General features: G+C 40.3%; 1 protein-coding gene and 1 long non-coding RNA gene across 3 annotated transcripts in view; one reads left to right on the top strand and one right to left on the bottom strand.

Annotated features, from left to right (window-relative positions):
* Positions 1-3,937, top strand: part of QNG1 (Q-nucleotide N-glycosylase 1) — a gene marked incomplete at its 5' end in the record, with an annotated part of 112,945 nt that extends 109,008 nt beyond the window's left edge. For both annotated transcript variants that reach the window (XM_080668370.1, XM_080668371.1), the window contains one exon: positions 3,325-3,937. In XM_080668370.1, coding sequence (XP_080524496.1) covers positions 3,325-3,809 — 485 coding nt within the window. In that variant the 3' untranslated portion in view covers positions 3,810-3,937. The remainder of the gene's footprint in view (positions 1-3,324) is intronic.
* LOC308248425 overlaps positions 1-19,728 on the bottom strand; it is a 44,004-nt gene that overhangs the window by 20,282 nt on the left and 3,994 nt on the right. Inside the window, exons 2-4 of the long non-coding RNA XR_013960611.1 lie at positions 18,822-18,934; positions 13,038-13,099; positions 10,805-10,841 (exon numbers count right to left, since the gene is read on the bottom strand). This is a non-coding gene — a long non-coding RNA (uncharacterized lncRNA). The remainder of the gene's footprint in view (positions 1-10,804; positions 10,842-13,037; positions 13,100-18,821; positions 18,935-19,728) is intronic.

The following is a 19,728-nucleotide window of genomic DNA, read 5'->3' as shown; positions in this document are numbered from 1 at the left end:
GCGGGGGAAGGAAGGCTTACTCTTGCATGAATTTTGTGCATCAGGCCTCTAGTTAATACATATTAATTGGTATTCATTTCATTAGTTTTTATAGTACTCTTTTCATTGTCTGCCTATTGGGCTTGTATTTATCTTCTTTGAGTATTTTTAGCATTTTCAAATGCATAAAAATTAATCTTTTGCCCTACCCAGTTTGGCTCAGTGGATAGAGCGTTGGCCTGCGGACTGAAGGTTCCCAGGGCATGTACCTTGGTTGTGGGCACATCCCCAGTAGGGGATGTGCAGTAGGCAGCTGATTGACGTTTCTCTCTCATCGATGTTTCTAACTATCCCTCTCCCTTCCTCTCCGTAAACAAATCAATAAAATATATTTTTAAAAAATTAATCTTTTGACCAAAATATTGTGGTCACTTTTGGGTCATGTCTCTGTATAGTGCATCTGTTTTGTAACATATTTTATGAGAATAGAATCAGTTTATATGGACATGCAGTCTATGCACTTGTTTATATATTTCAGTCTCTATCCATGTATCAATTTAAATCACTATAAAACTCTGTGAGGATACTAGAATCAGAAGATCTGGGTTTAATAAAACAAGAAGAAAAAATAAGATCTCCTAATTTATTTTACTAGCTGTGTGACCTTGGGTGAATTACTGTAATCTTTCTCTAATTTGTTCCCTAATGGTAAAATTCTGGAAGAGGGAAACTTTCTATTGTGAAGAATCCAAGACTGGCTTGGGAGTGGGCTTCTCCAGCGAGCCCATCTGTGTTCTTCCGCATGTGTCACTGTGACCTGGGCATTAGGATTTTTAAAACTTCCTATTGACTCTAATGTGAAGCAAACCTTGGGAGCACTGTCTGTGGTCAGCTTTGTGAGGATCTGCTAGTTCAGTGGTCAGCAAATTCATTAGTCAACAGAGCGGCAAACCGCGGCTTGCGAGCCACAGTTTGCTGACCACTGTGCTAGTTCTATGTGAGGATCTATGTCAGGTGTTGCTTATTCAGGTGTTTTTTGAGAGAATTTTAAGTACTAGAAAACAAATTATGTTTTAAACCAGGAGTCACAAACTAACATGACTGCAGGAGCCAGGGAAGCCAAAGTGAGTAGAGGGGACTGCAGCTGTTGTCTAAGTGGAGAGGGGCAACTCTGTTCCAGTTGCTGTTCAGAAATTGTCAGTTCTCTCTTTTTTTCTAGAAATGTTGGAAGTCTATATTTTTATATGAAACTTTCCAATTTTCAAATTTTTGGTCAGGTATTATAGGCTTACTAAAACCTACCTGTGGGTCAGATTTGTCTTGGGAGTTGCCATTGTGCAACTTCTGTTTTTAAACTTGATGTTCGTAGGTCTAGAAGTGTACTAATCATGTGTCCACATATGTTAAAGTTGGCATTTTTCATTATATGAGGTCCAGTACCTGCTTCCCTTAAGCAAGTTTTTGTCTTTGCTGTTTGATGATTCTATAATTTGAGAACCTCAGGCTTTGTTCCAGCAGAGAGTCCCTCACTGAGGGGCTTTGCTCCCATCTCCATTTTGATAATAGAACCCCGGAGTATATTCAGAGAGTAGAACCCTCCTATCAAGACTAGATTTTCACACACATAATGCCAAGTCCAGAAGAGTCGCTGGAGATATGGGGCAGAGACAGTATTCTCCAGTGCTGGCTTCACTTAGCTAGGATTTAGAATGTGTTCACCAGTGGCAATCCCAGTGGAGGGCAGGTTGGAAGGGCACCAGAGAGGCCTAAACACTTCTGTGTTTCCAGGGAGTACCAAAATCACTAGCAGACTATTTTTCAACTTTGTTCCAGAGAAAAAGTTCTTAGTTATTCACATGCAAGATGTCTCAAAATAAAATCAGAATAGTTCATATTCACAATAATATTTGTCTAAGAAATTATTTAACAAAAAAAGCTGAAAGACAATTTATGAGTGATAATAATGTAATTACCACACTTGAAAACCTATATAATTTTATTAACCACCTAGTGGCCTGGTGCACGAAATTCGTGCACACGGGCGGGGGTGTCCCTCAGCCTGGCCTGCACTCTCTCCAATCTGGGACCCCTCGAAGGATGTCCTTCTGCTGGTTTACAGGGATCGGGCCTCAACCGGCAGTCGGACATCCCTCTTGCAATCCGGGACTGCTGGCTCCTAACCGCTCACCTGCCTGCCTGCCTGCCTGATTGCCCCTAACCACTCTGCCTGCTGGCCTTCTCGCCCCAACTGCCCCCCCCGCCAGCCTGCTCACCCCCAACTGCCCCCCCTGCTGGCCTGCTCACCCCACTTTCCCTCCCCACTGGCCTGCTTGCCTGCCCCCAACTGCCCCCCTGCTGTCCTGCTCACTTCAAACTGCCCCCCCCCCCGCTGTCTTGATCACCTCCAACTGACCCCCACTGACATCCTACTTGCCCCTAACTGGCCCCCCTGCTGGTCTGCTTACCTCCAATGGCCCCGCCCCCCACCAGTCTGATCACTCACAACTGCCATCCTCTCCTGGCCTGATCACCCACAACTGCCCTCCCCTCTTGGCCTCTAACCGCCTCTACTTCGGCCCCGCCACCATGGCTTTGTCCAGAAGAATGTCCGGAAGGTCTCCTGGAAGGTCTCCCAGTCTAATTAGCATATTACCCTTTTATTAGTATAGAGGCCTGGTGCACGGGTGGGGGCTGGCTGGTTTGACCTGAAGGGTGTCCTGGATCAGGGTGGGGGTTCCCTTGGGGCATGGGGCGGCCTGGGTGAGGGGCTGCGGGCTGTTTTCAGGCTTGTCAAGCCCCCCAGCGGGGACCCTCACCCCATGGGAGTGTGGCCAGCCTGGGTGAGGAGCTGAGGGCTGTTTTCAGGCTGGCTATGCCCCCTGGTGATCCAGGCTCCCAGCCCCTCCTTTTTTCCTTTTCTTTTTTTTTTTTTTTCCAGCGCCTCCTTGAGCGGAGGCCAGGGCTGGCTGGAAGCAGGTATCTGGGATTTATTTATCTTCTATAATTGAAACTTTGTAGCCTTGAGCGGAGGCCAGGGCGGGTGGGAAGCTTGGTTTCCTCCATTGCTGGGGGCAACCCAAGCCTCCTGCTTGCTCCAGCTCCGTGGCTGCCACCATCTTTGTTGGATTAATTTGCATACTCACTCCTGATTGGCTGGTGGGCATGGCTGGTGGGTATAGCAGAGGTATGGTCAATTTGCATGTTTCTCTTTTATTAGTGTAGATATCAGCCCAATAAACTCAATAAAAAAGAAAAACACTAATGTAATAACGTTAGGATGTCATGACTAAAATACCGACTTTTGAGGAACTCTCTAATTTTCTTTGCTTTTTGGATTATTTTTAGATCATGATGCTGGAGATGGAGTCCTAAACCCAGAAGAAGCAAGCATGGTTTCAGAAGAATTAAAATGGGCATCCAGAACTGAAAGTATGAAATTAAGTGGAAGGGAAAGAGAATTAGACAGTTCAGCAAGCAGCTCAAGAACACAAACAAATTCTCAGAAGCTCTGGGAAGACGGCCCTGAATTACCTCCAATTTATAGCTCTTTAGCACCCACTAGAGGGCATTTGTTAAGCGACGAGGATAAAACAGAAATAGATGAAAATCAGTTTACAAAACCTCACAGTCAACCATCACCCCAAATTCAGCCAATGGGAAACGTGGGACAGCTTCATGGTGTCATGCCTGTAAAATTGTGTCGCAAAGCGTTACGTCAGATTTCTGCCTTGGAACTATCATTACGAAGGTCCAGTCTTGGAGTTGGGGTTGGATCTATGACTGCTGATTCCATTGAAATAGCTAGGAAACCAAGTGACTTAAAAACTTAGGTAGTTATTAATAGAACTTTTAATTTGCTTTTCCATAATAACCAAACACACATTTTCCATTACTGTCAAGTAATGGAACATTTAAATATTTCCACTTATAAATTTGTCTAAAATTCTTTTCCAGGCATATTTGAAGAATAAGACAAAGAGTAGAATAATAAACTGTATATCCATCAAATGTATATTATTATATAATGTAAAAGTATATTATTTATTATTATGTAAGTATGTTATAATGCAATAATTATATCTTATGTTTGTTATTGTTATTTTCAAATACAAGTATATTTTTGTTATTTTAAAAAGATCCAGTTAAATATTGCTTATGTCAGAGGGAAAATCACCTACTATATATGTATTGACACAGCTAAAAACCTGTGCCAAAATGTAGTCTGTGGGCTAAGGCAACTGGCTAGGTTTGTGGATTAAGGTTAATTTATGGTCCTAGAACCCACAGAGGTTGAGTGATCAGTCTTGATTTTTTAAACATGGCTTCTGTTCTTTTTCTGGGTTTGATAATATTATGGAATATAAGTTTTCATTTCTTTCCTGCTCTATCCAACATCTCTCTCTTTATGCTACTAAAAATGGGAGAAATGAGTGCAGTTCTATGGAATAGGGAAGCAATAATAGAATAACACTAAAGCATTCTAACATTTCAAGGAAACTATATCTGGTCACATGGAACCTATATATATAAAACCCTATGTGACTGGTTGACTGTTTGACCAGTTGCTATGATGCACACTGACCACCAGGGGGCAGACGCTCAATGCAGGAACTGCCCCCTGGTGGTCAGTGCACTCCCACAGCTGACTGACGGGAGCCAGATGCCTGGCTCGTGACTGGCGAGCACAGCTACGGAACAAGACTCTTCTGCCTCCGCGGCAGTGCTACCCAGCCGTGGCAGTTTCAGCGGGGCTGGGATGAGCAGAAGCGGCGGTGCCTGGCCTGGGCTTGGACTCCTCCCCGGCTGCCTGCCGCTTCACACACTACTACATCCCTCGGGGGATGTTGGACTGACGATTTTTGCCCGATCCACGAAGGCCAGGTTATCAGGCCGAAACTGGCAGTCCGACATCCCCCAAGGGGTCCCAGATTGCGAGAGGGCGCAGGCCAGGCTGAGGGACCCCACCTGTGCACGAACCGTGCACCAGACCGCTAGTACACCTATAAAGCTTTAAGTCGAGCCAGAGGATCTTTAATAATATGATGCACTTCATCTGAGAATTTTCTCTACAATCTGTTTAGTCAGGCTTTGCACCCAGACAGGCCAGACTACATTGGGGCTATAAGGAAGTAAGTAAAAAATTTTCTTCAATATTTTTTTTAAAATATATTTTATTGATACTTTACAGAGAGGAAGGGAGAGGGATAGAGAGCTAGAAACATCGATGAGAGAGAAACATCGATCAGCTGCCTCCTGCACACCTCCCACTGGGGATGTGCCCGCAACCAAGGTACATGCCCTTGACCGGAATCGAACCCGGGACCCTTCAGTCCGCAGGCCGACGCTCTATCCACTGAGCCAAACCGGTTTTGGCACTTCAATATTTTTTTGTTTAAACCTTATTATATAATAACTTCATTTGGGATTAAGAACTAAATATTGATTTGCCCAATATAATACAGTTTTTACTTTTGCACTGTATTTTTCAATCACAGAAAATATTCCCTTATAATGACTAGAGAGATTTTTTTTTACTTTTTTACTTACATTTTGATTTTTATTACTTTTTCAAAGTTTCACTTAAAGTTGTTTCTTAAATTAATTAATGTTGGGTGGGATAGTAGCAAAAAACACCTTTATAGATGCCTACTCAATGAGTCACTCACTCCCTTGCTGACTTGATTTTTTCTTATCTGATGCTGCTACTATTTTTTTCTTTTGCCCCTTTCTCTGCTGCTGTTGAGCCTGACCACCTTACCTAAGACCCAAACTATTCCCTGTGCTCAAAGACTTAATGGTTCCTTTTTTTAGTTTCTAGCCCCTAGGGAGTAGGGTTTCCTGGTCCCACAGCTATAGGAAAAGAAAACCAAACCAATATAAACTTCTAAATTGGTGAATAGTTTATATATCTCTTAAGCATGGTACTAAAATTCACTTAAATTATGGGTTAAATAGACTACTGGGGACTTACCTGGGAAATGAACTACAGTTTATAACATTGGCCCAATGAGAAACTGCTTCAAACAATGAATTTATAAACTAAAACAGACTGTTTGAAGTCAGATTCTGGTTTTAAGTGACTCTCCTCCTTTTGCCTTTGTTTTGTATGACATATATTTAATGTGTATCCTATGTAATGTATATATAAATATATAATGGCAACACCAGTGCCTTAACAAAGCATAGCAATTGTATATTAACTAGAGGCCCAGTGCACAAATTTGTGCACAGGTGGGGTCTGGCTGGCCTGCCTCGATTGGGGCCAATCGGACGGGGCCAGCCAGGGGGAGGGGCCGCCGGCGGTTGGCTGGCCGGCCCCACCCCCTGGTCAAACTCCTGGTTGAACTCCTGGTCAAACTCCTGGTCAAGGGGACAATTTGTATATTAGCCTTTTATTATATAGGGTAAATATATATTTATTAATGAAGGTCCCAATTTTAAATAATTTAGAAATAAATCATGTAAGAATGTATTTTGATACTGGAATCCTGCTTGCCCAAGAAATTGACACATATTTGTTTTATCTGTGGCAATATAAATACATTTTCTGAAAGCCAACTCAAAATAAAAGGTTTATCCAACCAACAGTGATTAGATTTGATAATGCAAATGTGAACTGACTTCTAAATATTAGAGGTACAGATTTTTCCTTCCTCCAGTTAAACATATATCCTTTATATGCTATATAAATACACATACATATAAATAATATCCTGAATAATGTATTCTGAAGTGAACCTCTTGTCATTTTAGTTTAGTGCCCTCACAAAGGAAAGAAAAATTAAGGCATCTGCTCAAGGCAAGTAAAATTATTTTTTTACATATATTACTAATAAGTTTTACTTTCTATTTCACATGATTTCTTTAGTCTAAACATTTTGTCATTTTGTTTGCCTTTTTGCATGTATATAAAATGTTTATGGTTTTCTTATTTTTGTTCATTATGGGTCCCCCACCCCCACTCATACCAGAGCCTTTGAAAGAAGACATGTCTGCATCCGAAAAGTACTAGTTCCTTTCCTATCTCAAGTGTTATAGGTAACAGTGTTGGAGAATTCTGTAAGTATAGGTAGCTATGGCCATAATAACATCAATAAAGATGCTTTTATGCTTTAATGTTTTTCTTTTGCTAATTGTTTTTTTTCTTTTTTGGTCCCACGGTTCTTGTTATCTTTATGAACTCAGGGTCCAAGGTGTCAGCTAAAATACACATGGACTTCACTAAGTGGACTTGATTGCCACTAGCCAATTGGCTTGTATTAGGTCAATAAAATGATAAATCCTTATTCAAGAATGTGTGTCTTATATGAAACACACACACACACACACACAGGTCTTATGCTAAGTCTTAGAATGAAATGCCCAGGAGTCAAATCCTCAGTGGTTCTATAGTCCACACAAATTCTTACGCATTAAATGCAAGTGTGACATATTTGGCTCTTTCAATTATTTTCTTAGGCACATACTTGTGACTTTAAATCACTGGAGTATCGATATCTGAATGTTCAATGTCTATAATATCTGTAAGCTCATGTCCACAATTCCTCTCTCAACTTCACTGGAATTTTAACAATATGCATTATATATATTTTATTTTACTTTTAAGATATTTTTATTGATTTCAGAGAGGAAGAAAGAGGGAGAGATAGAAACTTCAGTGATGAAAGAGAATCCATTTATCAGCTGCCTCCTACATGCCCCCTTCTGGGGATCAAGTCCACAACCCAGGCATGTGTCCTGACTGGGAATCAAATCATGACCTCCTGGTTCATAAGTCAGTGCTCAACCCCTGAGTCACACTGGCTGGCTCTTATGTATATTTTACATTTAAAGTTATTACACCTCTGGCCAGTTAGGTCAGTTGGTTAGAGTGTTGTCCCCAATATGCCAGGGTTGTGGGTTTGATCCATGGTCAAGGAACATAGAAGCAGCAGCAAATGAATGCATAAATAAGTGGAACAACAAGTCAATGTTTCTCTCTCTCCCCCCTCCCACTTTCTGTCTCTCTCAAATCAATAATTTTTTTTTAAAAAGAAGTTATTACAGGGTACAGGACTTAAATATAAGACGGGAAACCATAAAAATACTAGAGGAATCCACAGGCAGCAAAATCTCAGACATATGCCAAAAGAACTTTTTCAGTGATACTGCCCCTAGGGCAATGGAAGCCAAACAGAAAATAAACAAATGGGACTACATCAAAATAAAAAGCTTTTGCACAGCAAAAGAAACCATCAACAAAACAACAAGAAACCCCACTGTATGGGAGAACATATTTGCAAATGGTATCACTGATAAAGGTTTAATTTCCAACATCTACAGGCAGCTTATACAACTTAATAAAAGGAAGATAAATGATCCAATAAAAAAATGGGCAACGGACCTAAATAGAAGCTTTTCGAAAGAAGACAGAAGGAAGGCCAAGAGACACATGAAAACATGCTCAAAGTCACTAATTATCCGAGAGATGCAAATCAAAACAACAATGCGATACCATCTCACACCTGTCAGAATGGCTATCATCAACAAATCAACAAACGACAAGTGTTGGCGAGGATGCGGAGAAAAAGGAACCCTCGTGCACTGCTGGTGGGAATGCAGACTGGTGCAGCCACTGTGGAGAACAGTATGGAGTTTCCTCAAAAAACTGAAAATGGAACTCCCATTTGACCCAGTAATCCCACTCCTAGGAATATATCCTAAGAAACCAGAAACACCAATCAGAAAGGATATATGCACCCCTATGTTCATAGCAGCACAATTTACAATAGCTAAGATTTGGAAACAGCCTAGGTGCCCATCAGCAGATGACTGGATCAGAAAACTATGGTACATCTACACAATGGAATACTATGCTGCCGTAAAAAAGAAGGAATTACTACCATTTGTAGGCACTTGGATGGAATTAGAGAACATTATGCTAAGTGAAATAAGCCAGTCAATGAAAGAAAAATACCACATGATCCCACTCATTTGGGGATAATGAAAAACATTATAAACTGATGAACAAAAAGATAGTTACAGAGGCAGTAAAGCATCAAACAGACTGTCAAATTACAGGGGTAAGGTTAGGGAGAGGTGGGGGAAATAAGAGATCAACTGAAGGACTTATATGCATGTATATAAGAGTAACCAACGGATGCAAAACATTGGGGGGTGAGGGCATGTATGGGAGTGGGGTGGGGGTGGGGGGCAATGGTAAGATATGTACACATATAATACCTTAATAAAAATTTGAAAAAAAAAAAAAAAAAAAAGAAGTTATTACAGGCTGTAGGCTGCCTTCACTAGTACTGATAACACATTCTTCTACATTTATATTTTCAAAATTGAAAATAAAAGGTGGGAATAAGATCTTCCTTCAATGCATTGGGTATGTTGTATTTTATTTATTTTTTTATATATTTTATTGATTTTTTTACAGAAAGGAAGGGAGGGGGATAGAAAGTTAGAAACATCGATGAGAGAGAAACATCGATCAGCTGCCTCCTGCATACCTCCCACTGGGGATGTGCCCGCAACCAAGGTACATGCCCTTGACCGGAATCGAACCTGGGACCTTTCAGTCTGCAGGCCGACGCTCTATCCACTGAGCCAAACCGGTTAGGTCGGGTATGTTGTATTTTAGAGCTCATATGGGCAAAAGTGTTCAAAGGTTGGGGTAGGGGGAGTCTGCCAACAGGAAGGAATATTTTATCACTGTCATTGTTTACCTTGATCCTGAAAATAAAAAGCAGATGACTTTTCATAAGTTTTAGTGTTTTTAAATTCTCTACAAACACTGCTCCTTTTATTGCCTGTACCAGCAATGAGTGCTTCCATTCCTTGCTCTTGGATTGCAGTGCATACATGACACCACATAATGGAATAGTGTTTGATTTTTATAATGAACTTCATGTTGACCCCAAGAATACCCCAACATGGAAGTAATTAGAACAAGATAAATTATAGAAAGCTCAGAAAAACTTGATGTCATAATATTGGCTTTTGATATTCTACATAGCTCTTATTTGCCTCTTTTTATATATATTTTTAGGAATTTTCACAATGAGTTAAGAGAATTGCCACTATTTGAAATGCTAGTAGTGTAACTTAAACCCAAATATACTGACCTAGACTTAGGCATTAGGTTTTTCTGGTAAATTATTACACACAGCTCTACTTAGTTATCTCCATAGTACTTTAAAAGAAAAATTCAACAATCTCACATATTTTGTTACAATGAGCAAGATCCTTATATTCCCAAGGAACAAAACCATTCACAACAAAAGAGTAGAAAACATTTAAAAATGTATATTTATGTTTGTTGGAAATTTAAAGCTATTACTAGTTAATACTTGTGTAATTAAAGTAGAACAAAAGAAAAAAAAGAACAAATGAAATGTGCTTTGGCCCTAGCTGGTTTGGCTCATGGATAGAGTGTTGGCCTGCAGACTGAAGGGTTCCGGGTTCGATTCCAGCCAAGGGCACATGCCTGGGTTTTGGGCTTGATCCCCAGTAGGGGGCATGCAGGAGGCAGCCGATCAATGATTCTCTCTCATCATTGATCTTTCTATCTCTCTCTCCCTCTCCCTTCCTCTCTGAAATCAATAAAAATATATATATAAAAAAAAGAAATGTACTTTGAAAAAATATTCATATACTGTATTGAGTTTTCAAGCTTATTACAGTACACACAAAGCAAAATATAATTTTTCAAGTCCAAAATGGTCAATGTTAGAAGTTATTTAACCTGAGGGGGTCTTTTAAAAGAACCACTTCTCTGACCCCCATACCCTCTCCAATTACCAACAACAAATTATAGGCAAATTATAGCTTTACTTACCCCTCACTCCCCACAGTGTTCCAGGATTCAAATAGCTCTGATAAGAACAAGAGACAAAGAGATTTATTTTAAAGTATTTCATAGATCAGCAAAGAATTTTTAAAAATATTTTGAACAAATATATTTTCTCTGGCAATAGCACTGAAACATCTTCAATCCTTGGCTACTTCTAAACCCTAAAGAATACTCTTAGGTAGTACTAATTTTGCCACTTGAAATATACATCCTGGTTTTTATATTGGTTCCTCTTCCTGATATTACTATTAATTCAGGATTATATGAAAAGAAGCTGTTCTAAGCAGAATATAAAAGGAAATTGTGGAACCATTAAATAGAAAATGATAAACAGTTTTGGATAAATTCCAACAGCCATAACATAGACCAAAGAAAATAGGACTTCAGTGATTTTACCATTGAAGAATCACGAATAGCATGCCAAAACAAACATATGCATTAATTGACAGGATTTATCTTTATAAAGCAACACTTAACTATTTTGCTTAATTTTGCTCTCTGCTAGAGTATCTCTGATTTTTTTCTACTGAAAAATATCTCGATAAAATATTTCCATTCATGGTTACCAGCAGCTATTGGCCTGCCTTGAGAGGCTGAACTGATTTTTTATTTGTGGCCTGCAGTGGTATTTCACTAACCACCCTGAAAAGGAGTGGGGAGTTAAGCTGAATTCAACTGATTTATAATTCTTTTATAAGTATAAAAATTGCCAAAGTTTTGTTGTTACTTTCTAGCATAATTTCTTTTTTTTTTTTTTAGATAAGAAGAGTGAGAACCAGGCAAGGTATTTTTATACTGAGGGGCCAATCACCATTTAAAATCCCCATTACCTGGGTGTTGGGCAGCATCTGAACTAAGTCTGTATGTTGCACTGGACCATTTCCCAACTAGCACCAGGTGTCACCAGGTGACTGGAAAATGACCAGAATGACCCAGGTTATAATCTTAATGGAATACATTAAATAATGATATTTTCTAAAATACCAAACAGACCTTTCTTTAAAAAAAAAAGTTATGAATAACTTCCTTGCATTTAAAATAAAAGTCTTACTTTTCAAATGCAACTCAAAGTAATTATTTAATAAATCAGGAAGGAAATTGCTATTTTTACTACACGGTAAATAGCCTTTTGCTTTATCAAATAAATACATGAAAGCACTTTGAAAACTAAAGTATCATGTATTTATAATGGAATAAATATAGGTTTTCTATAGAGTTGGATGTCAAAATGAGATAACTTTTTAGTACATATGTGATTGTTTATTTTATATATATCATAAAACTTTAAAACAAATCCTTAGAGTTTTAGTTCTATGTCAGCAACAATAGAAATAACAGTATTCTCTGGGAAGTTTTTTTTTTTCTTCTTTCTGGGAAGTCTTATGTGAATTTTATTCTCACGAGAAAATATTTCAAATATTTGGCTGAGCATTTTTGGAGTCATTAGAAGTGCTTTATGACTTTCTTTGATTTACGAATAAAAGAATATGCCTGGCCGGCATGGCTCAGTGGTTCAGCGTGGACCTATGAATCAGAAGGTCACTGTTGGATTCCTGGTCAGAGCCTGGTTGTGGGCTACATCCCCAGTGTGGGGCAAGTAGGAGGCAGCCGATCAATGACTTTCTCATCACTGATGTTTCTATCTCTCTCTCCCTCTCTTTTCTTCTCTGAAATTAAAAAAAAAAAAAGCATGTTTTAGTGGTTTTAAAATACACACACACACACACACACACACACACATATATATATTATTCATTTCAGAGAGGAAGGAAGAGGGAGAGAGATGAAGCATCAATGATGAGAGAGAGAGAAAATCACCAATTGGCTACCTGCAGGCCCATGTCTGGGGAATTGAGTCCACAACCTGGGCATATGCCCCGAATGGAATTGTGACCTCCTGATTCATTGGTCAATGTTCAACCACTGAGCCACGTCAGGCAGGCTTTAGTGGGTTTTGAACCATGAGATTTTGGCTATTTGTAACATTTCTTTAGTAACAATTACATTTGTGAACCAAAAAGAATGGCTTCCATGAGGTAGTCACTAAGATATTGAAAACTTTTTTTCTCTCTCCTCAAGAAAGTCGTAAAACAGTAAATTGATTTTTTTTGGTACGTGTATAGTTATGGGATCACATTAACAGCAAAGCCAGTCTTTGACATTTGATTCTCTTAGCTACTATACGCAAGAAGTATATTAGAATTAAATCTGACATTACCATTGTGGTCTCCCCTTTATAAGCATTCTGAGACAAGCTCATTCTTCATAGTTTGCAAATACCTGCCAATATTAAGGAATAAGTTGTCACTTTAGATCAAAGCATTCATGACTTGTACGGCCAGGAAATCAAAGAGAAAGCCAAGACTGTGAGAGAAATAGAACCTACAATCCTAAGTATTCTACTGGATTGTGAACAAATAAAGCCGAGAGGAAGACTACTAACAACAGTTTTTCTGGAGGAAGTTACCTTCAGTAGTGCTGAGATCCTCTTAGTAAGATTTATTACAAAGTTCACTATCTCCCATTAGGAGGGAAATTATATATAAAGATCTGATTATGCCAGTTTAATTGGCCAGGTCCAAGATGAGTTGTAAGAGTTCATTATATAGTCTAACAGGCGTCCTCAAAGTACGGCCCGCGGGCCACATGTGGCCCGCCAAAGACATTTATCCGGCCCGCCGGGTGCCGCTGCCTGTCCTGCTTAGCAGCCGACTCATCCCGGGCCCGTAGTGCGCATAGGAATTTGTTCATAGTTGTTTTTTTTAAACTATAGTCCGGCCCTCCAATGGTCTGAGGGACAGTGAACTGGCCCCCTGTTTAAAAAGTTTGAGGACCCCTGGATACAAGTTCCTTAACAGATATATGATTTGAAAATATTTTCTCCCATTCTGTGGGTTGTCTTTTCACTTATTTTTAAAAATATATTTTTATTATTGATTTCAGAGAGGAAGAGAGAGGGAGAGATAGAAACATCAATGATGAGAGAGAATCATTGATCGGCTGCCTCCTGAATGACCCACATTGGGAATCGAACCCACAACCTGGGCATGTGCCTGACCAGGAATCGAACCATAGGTTGACTTCCTGGTTCATAGGTCAAAGCTCAACCACTGAGCCACACCAGCCGGGCTTTACTTTTTTGATGGTGTCTTTGGCATTGCAAAAGTTTTCAAATTTGATGAAACCTCATTTTTTCTTTTGATAGTTGGTGCTTTAGTTGTCACATCTAAGAAACCATTACTTACTCCAATATTATGCAGATTTACATCTATATTTTCTTTCTTTTTTTAAAAAAAAATATTTTTTACCGGAATCGAACCTGGGACCCTTCAGTCCACAGGCTGATGCTCTAGCCACTGAGCCAAACCAGCTAGGGCTCTATATTTTCTTTTAAGAGTTTTAGCTCTCGCCATGGCTGGTTTGGCTCAGTGGCTAGAGCATCAGCCTGCGGACTGAAGCGTCCCGGGTTCGAGTCCAGTCAAGGGCACATGCCTGGGTTGCAGGCTCAATCCCCAGTCGGGGGGAGAGTGTGCAGGAGGCAGCCGATCGGTGATTCTCTCTCATCATTGATCTCTCTCTCTCTCTCTCTCTCTCTCTCTCTCTCTCTGCCTTCCTCTCTGAGATCAATAAAAATATATTTTAAAAAAAGTTTCAGCTCTCATATTTATGTTTTGGGTCAACTTGGAGTTAATTTTATATATTAAGAATTAGTTCTACTTACATCTTAGTATTACTGTAGAATAATTGATGGTCAGCATTAAATTGGTGAATTAAAAACAATACTATAATTTTCCTTCTCATCATTAATTTTTTAAAGATATGAAATTTTTAATTTTTTTCAAGGTGACAATATCTGATTTCAGAGTCAAATAATTACAAGGCTCATAATAAACAGAAGGCCCTGCTCCACCTGTCATTACTGATGCCTGCTTCCCAAAGGAAAACTGATGTTCTACTACTTAATTCCACATTTCTAAAGAGCACATTTCTACTGCCATGTCTTAGTTTTCAGTTTTAGACATTTTATGACATTTACTAATGTCCCAATATGTTTATATGACATTATTAAGTATTTGTGTATATTTTAATGTCTATTAAGTACTGTCCACAACATCCTGTGTTATCATATCAGTCAGGAAAGGTTAATTATGCTGCATTAACAAAATTCCACAAAACCCTCAGCAGACTGCAACAATAAAGGTTTACTTGTCATTCACTCTGCATGTCCAGTGGCAGGTCACCTTGTAGTTCTGCTCTATGGTGTCTTCACTCAGGACTCAGATGGCCAGAGGCAGCCCATCTTGTGGCAGGGACAGAGACATGGCTCCTAAAGCTTCTGCCTGGAAGGGACACATTCAGTTGTGCCCCTATTTCATTGGCCACAGTAATTCACACTGCCAGGTCTGACATCAATAGGGCAGGGAAGTATAATTCTCCTCCAGAGAGGCAACATCAAGTGTTCTTAAAACAATCATACAGTGCACCTGTAGTTTATAATCTCCTCTTTCTTGGGTTGCTTAGTTTTCTTTATACCGATCATCATTTCATCTTTATATGTTCATAAGGTTCAAACACAGTAGGCCATTGATCAGTTCTGATTTTTTTTCCCTTGGAGACATCCCCCCCACCCTTTTATCAGAACAAACTGGTTGCTGTAAAGACCTGCTACACAGCTGTCATCCTGGAACTTCCCTTCACCGTCATCCCAGGGGAGAAAGAGAGAAAGAGACAGAGGGAGGGTGGGAGAGGGAGGGAGGGAGGGAGGGAGAGAGAGAGAGAGAGAGAGAGAGAGAGAGAGAGGGAGGGAGGGAGAGAGGGAGGGAGGGGGAGGGAGGGAGGGAGGGGGAGGGAGGGAGGGAGAGGGGGAGGGGGAGAGAGAGAGAGAGAGAGAGAGAGAGAAACATCACTGTGTGAGAGAAACATTGATCAGTTGCTTTCTGTAAGCACCCTGGGGATCGAACCCAGCCAGGTATGTGCCCTGACTGGGAATCAAACCCACCACCTTTTGGTGTATGGGATGATGCTCCAACCAACTGAGCTACACCTGCCAGGGCCCAGGAATTCTTTTTGTTTTCTCTGTCTGAGCTCCTGTTTACCAGGCCCTATGTGTTTGTTTCTTAGTTTACACCCTTATTTTGGTGGAATACCTCTCTCCTGTAGCTTCATTAGCATATGTGAGTTAAAACTTTTGAGAATTGTTTTCATTTTGACATCTTTTTCTGCTCTCTGCATTGGCTCTATTTCCTTGGTTTCTTCTCTTATTTCTATTTTCTTCCTTCATGAAAGAAAGAGGGTTTCTTCAACTATCTGGTAGTCCTTGACTATACACCCACATTTAAGAATGAGATAATAAGTAGTTGATTAGAGCCTCTGTTGATATGGGCAGGGCTTGTCTACTGTTGGGCTTCACTATAAAGAGATAGGTAACAAGCCACATTCTCCATTATAAGACCCTCAAAGTCAATATTTGTAGGCCTTTTCTCTTGGACCAGCTACTTTTCCCCCAAGAGGAAGCGTAAGATCCCAGCATTCTAGCATTTGAATTTGGGAATGAAGCTGGGGTTATGGCTCACAATTCAATGTATACAACTTCATTTAATTCAGCTTTTCTGTGGAGTGAGTCACCCCTGTCTTCAGCTCTGCCTAATGTCCAGGGGAGTTCCTAGTCTGCCTCTCCAGAGAGGAAACCTCCCATCCTCTGCTGAGTTAAGGCAGCATGGATGGAGTGGGGATTAGGGGGAATGAAGGATCTGATCCTTTATAAAACTTTCATAATGAATTGTGGTTTGCAGCCCACTCTACCTCTGCTTTCAGAGGTGTGGCAGTTCTAGTTTTAGACCTTTCCAGGGTCTGTGATGTAAACAGGTTCACCTGGCTGGCTCTACCTCCTCCCAAAAGCTTAGGTATTCCCTTTCTCGGTTTGGGTAAGTCAGTTATCACTCAACCATCTGCTTTCCATGTTCCTAAGTGGTTGTTTTTGTTTGTTTGTTTGTTTTAAAAATATATTTCTTTATTGATTTCAGAGAGGAAGGGAGAAGGAGAGATAGAAACATCAATGATGAGAGAGAATCATTGATCGGCTGCCTCCTGCACACCCCCTACTGGGGATCAAGCCCACAACCCAGGCACGTGCCGTTGGCTGGAATCAAACCTGGGACCCTTCAGTCCGCAGGCTGACGCTCTATCCACCGAGCCAAGCCGGCTAGGACCATGTTCCTAAGTTTTGTCAACATCCTTCTTCAGCAGAAATCTCTCTTCCTATTTGCTTTGTCTTTATGGGTTTATACCTTTTTATTCCTTCACTGACATTTTAGTGAGAGATCTGGAGTGGAGAAAATCGTGTGTTCAATGCACCATGTTTAACCAGAAGTCTCCTTACTATTAGATCCTAACATGTATAGATGTAATGAAATTAACATATTTTTAAGTAGAAAAAATCCAACTATACTTATAGGCAATTCCATAAGAATAAGTACAACAATAACTATAGCTAACTCTATTGAGTGCTTACATGTGCTAAGCAGTCTTTTTAAAATTTTTTAATATGGTTTTTCATTCATTTTTAGAGAGAGAGGAAGGGAGAGGGAGAGAGAAACATGGATAGGTTGTCTCCTGTATGCGCCTTGATCAGGGACTGAACCTGAAACCTGGGTATATGCCCTGACCAGGAATTGGACTGGTGACCTTACAGTGAACAGGATAACCTTCTACCAACTGTGTCACACTGGCCAGGGCGTATGTGTTAAGCAGTCTTTTAAGTGCTTATATGTATGATAAATATTACATATTTTATCCTTTTATCCTCACCATAACCCCATTGGATAGGTGCTTTGATTCAACCCCTCACAGTCTGACATCAGAGTCTCTACACTATAAATTTCATACATCATTTTCTAAACTACAGGTAAACTTACTATTTTAAATGTCAGGTCTCTAGTCAATCCCTGTTTATTAAGTTATACCTAAAGTTTTCATGTAGATTTTGAACATTTACTACACATCATTTGATGTGGCAAAGCTAGCATTTCTTTTGACACATTTTTTTAAAGTAATCGTTGGAGGTAGAACAGAGTAGTCTATGACACATTTTAAAGCATAGTCATTTAAACTGGGAAGCCTGGCATGTGTTTGTTTTATAATACAGACATATGGATACTTCATCTTAAAGAAAGCAGTTACCATCTGCAATCTGAGAGGTCAAAGAGAAGCAATTAGAAACCCCACATTAGTACAATAAAACTTTAAAGTGCCTGTTTAAATGAAAACTCTTATCATCAAAGAGTGGAACATATTAAGTTACTGATGGCCTTGAACACCCTAATTCAGATCATTTAACCCCTCATTCTTTGAAGATTTTAGTTCCAGACTCATTATCACTCCCTCCAAGGTTATTCACCACTCCAATCCTATATAATAAAAGGCTAATATGCAAATCCAATGGCGGAATGGCCAGTTGCTATGATGCGCACTGATCACCAGGGGGCAGACACTCAGCACAGGAGCTGCCCCCTGGTGGTCAGTGCGCTCCCACAGGGGGAGCGCCACTCAGCCAGAAGCTGGGCTTACGGCTGGTGAGCGCAGCAGTAGTGGCAGGAGCCTCTCCTGCCTCCAAGGCAACAGCGCTAAGGGTGTCTGACTGATGGCGTAGGCCTGTACGGGGAGCGGGCCTAAGCCATCAGTCGGACATCCCCAAAAGGTTCCTGGACTGCGAGAGGGCACAGGCCAGGCTGAGGACCTGCCCAAGTGCATGAATTTTGTGCACCGAACCTCTAGTGCTACTATAACTCCAGTGGATAATTCTTTGTGATACCCCTTCCTGCCTCTAAGTTCCTTGACTACCACTCTTCAGATGATTTGTGCCCCCTGCTAACTGCAGTTTTCTATGTTCACAATCATTTCCTACACCTTGACATTACTGATAACTACAGCCCCTCTTCTAATTTTAATTTCAAGCTTCTGGCTCTCCAACCCATCTCATTCTCTAAATTTATGTCTTGCTCACATAATAATCCAGAATGGGTGTTCCAGGTCAGAGGGCAGCTCTCCTTCATCCAGGCACCTTCTTTCTTGTGGCTCTGTCAATCTGGGCAGTTTGTAGTCACCTGCATAATCCAGCTGGCAGAAAGGAAAAAAAAAAAAAATGCATGAAGGAGGCACACTGGCCTGGAGATGGCAGACATCATTTCTGTTCACATTTCACTAGCAACAACTTAAAGCTTGACTATACCTAACTGAAAGAGAGACTGTAAAAACACACCAAAACAAACAAACAAACAAAGTCTGTGTGCCCAGGAAGAAGAGGAGAATAAATTGTGATGGACAATTAGCAATCTGCCAAAATGATCTTGCTATTTTGCCGAGAAAATAGAAGTAACTAGAAAAGAACTACTTTGTTCTGCTATCAAATCCACAAACCTACTTCAATATGTCCTATATAGGTGGGCATGGAGCGGGGAGGGGATTAGATTTCTAGGCTGTCCCTGATCACAAAGGGGCAGTTTCCAAGCTTTCAATTAGAACATGGTCCTAGTAACTACACACTTAATCACAAAATTGAAACATACCTTCCTTCCTTGCACTTTTCAATGTCTGTGGTTTGGGATATTGTTTATCAATACTCCTTCCTTCCCCTGCCTTTGTGCCAATTTACTTTGATTTGGAGATTTTGCATTATCTTAGTTCTCCTCCCTCTTTCTTTGCTGGCTTCTCTCATCTAGATTAGATCCCCCTTTAAAAAAAACGTATTTGTTGTTGACACTGGCTTCTCTCATCTAGCTCAGAACTTCTCAAACTTTAATGTGATACAAATCACTTGAGGTTCTTGTTAAAATGAAGATGCTGATTCAGCAAGTCTGGGGTGGGGAAAGCTGAGATTTCTAACAATCTCCCTGGTGATGCCATTGCCTCTG

This window comes from Plecotus auritus (assembly GCF_963455305.1).
Source record: "Plecotus auritus genome assembly, chromosome: 5".
Classification (NCBI taxonomy): domain Eukaryota; kingdom Metazoa; phylum Chordata; class Mammalia; order Chiroptera; family Vespertilionidae; genus Plecotus; species Plecotus auritus.
The sequence above is the reverse complement of the archived record's forward strand: the minus strand, read 5'-3'. Positions and strand labels throughout refer to the sequence as shown.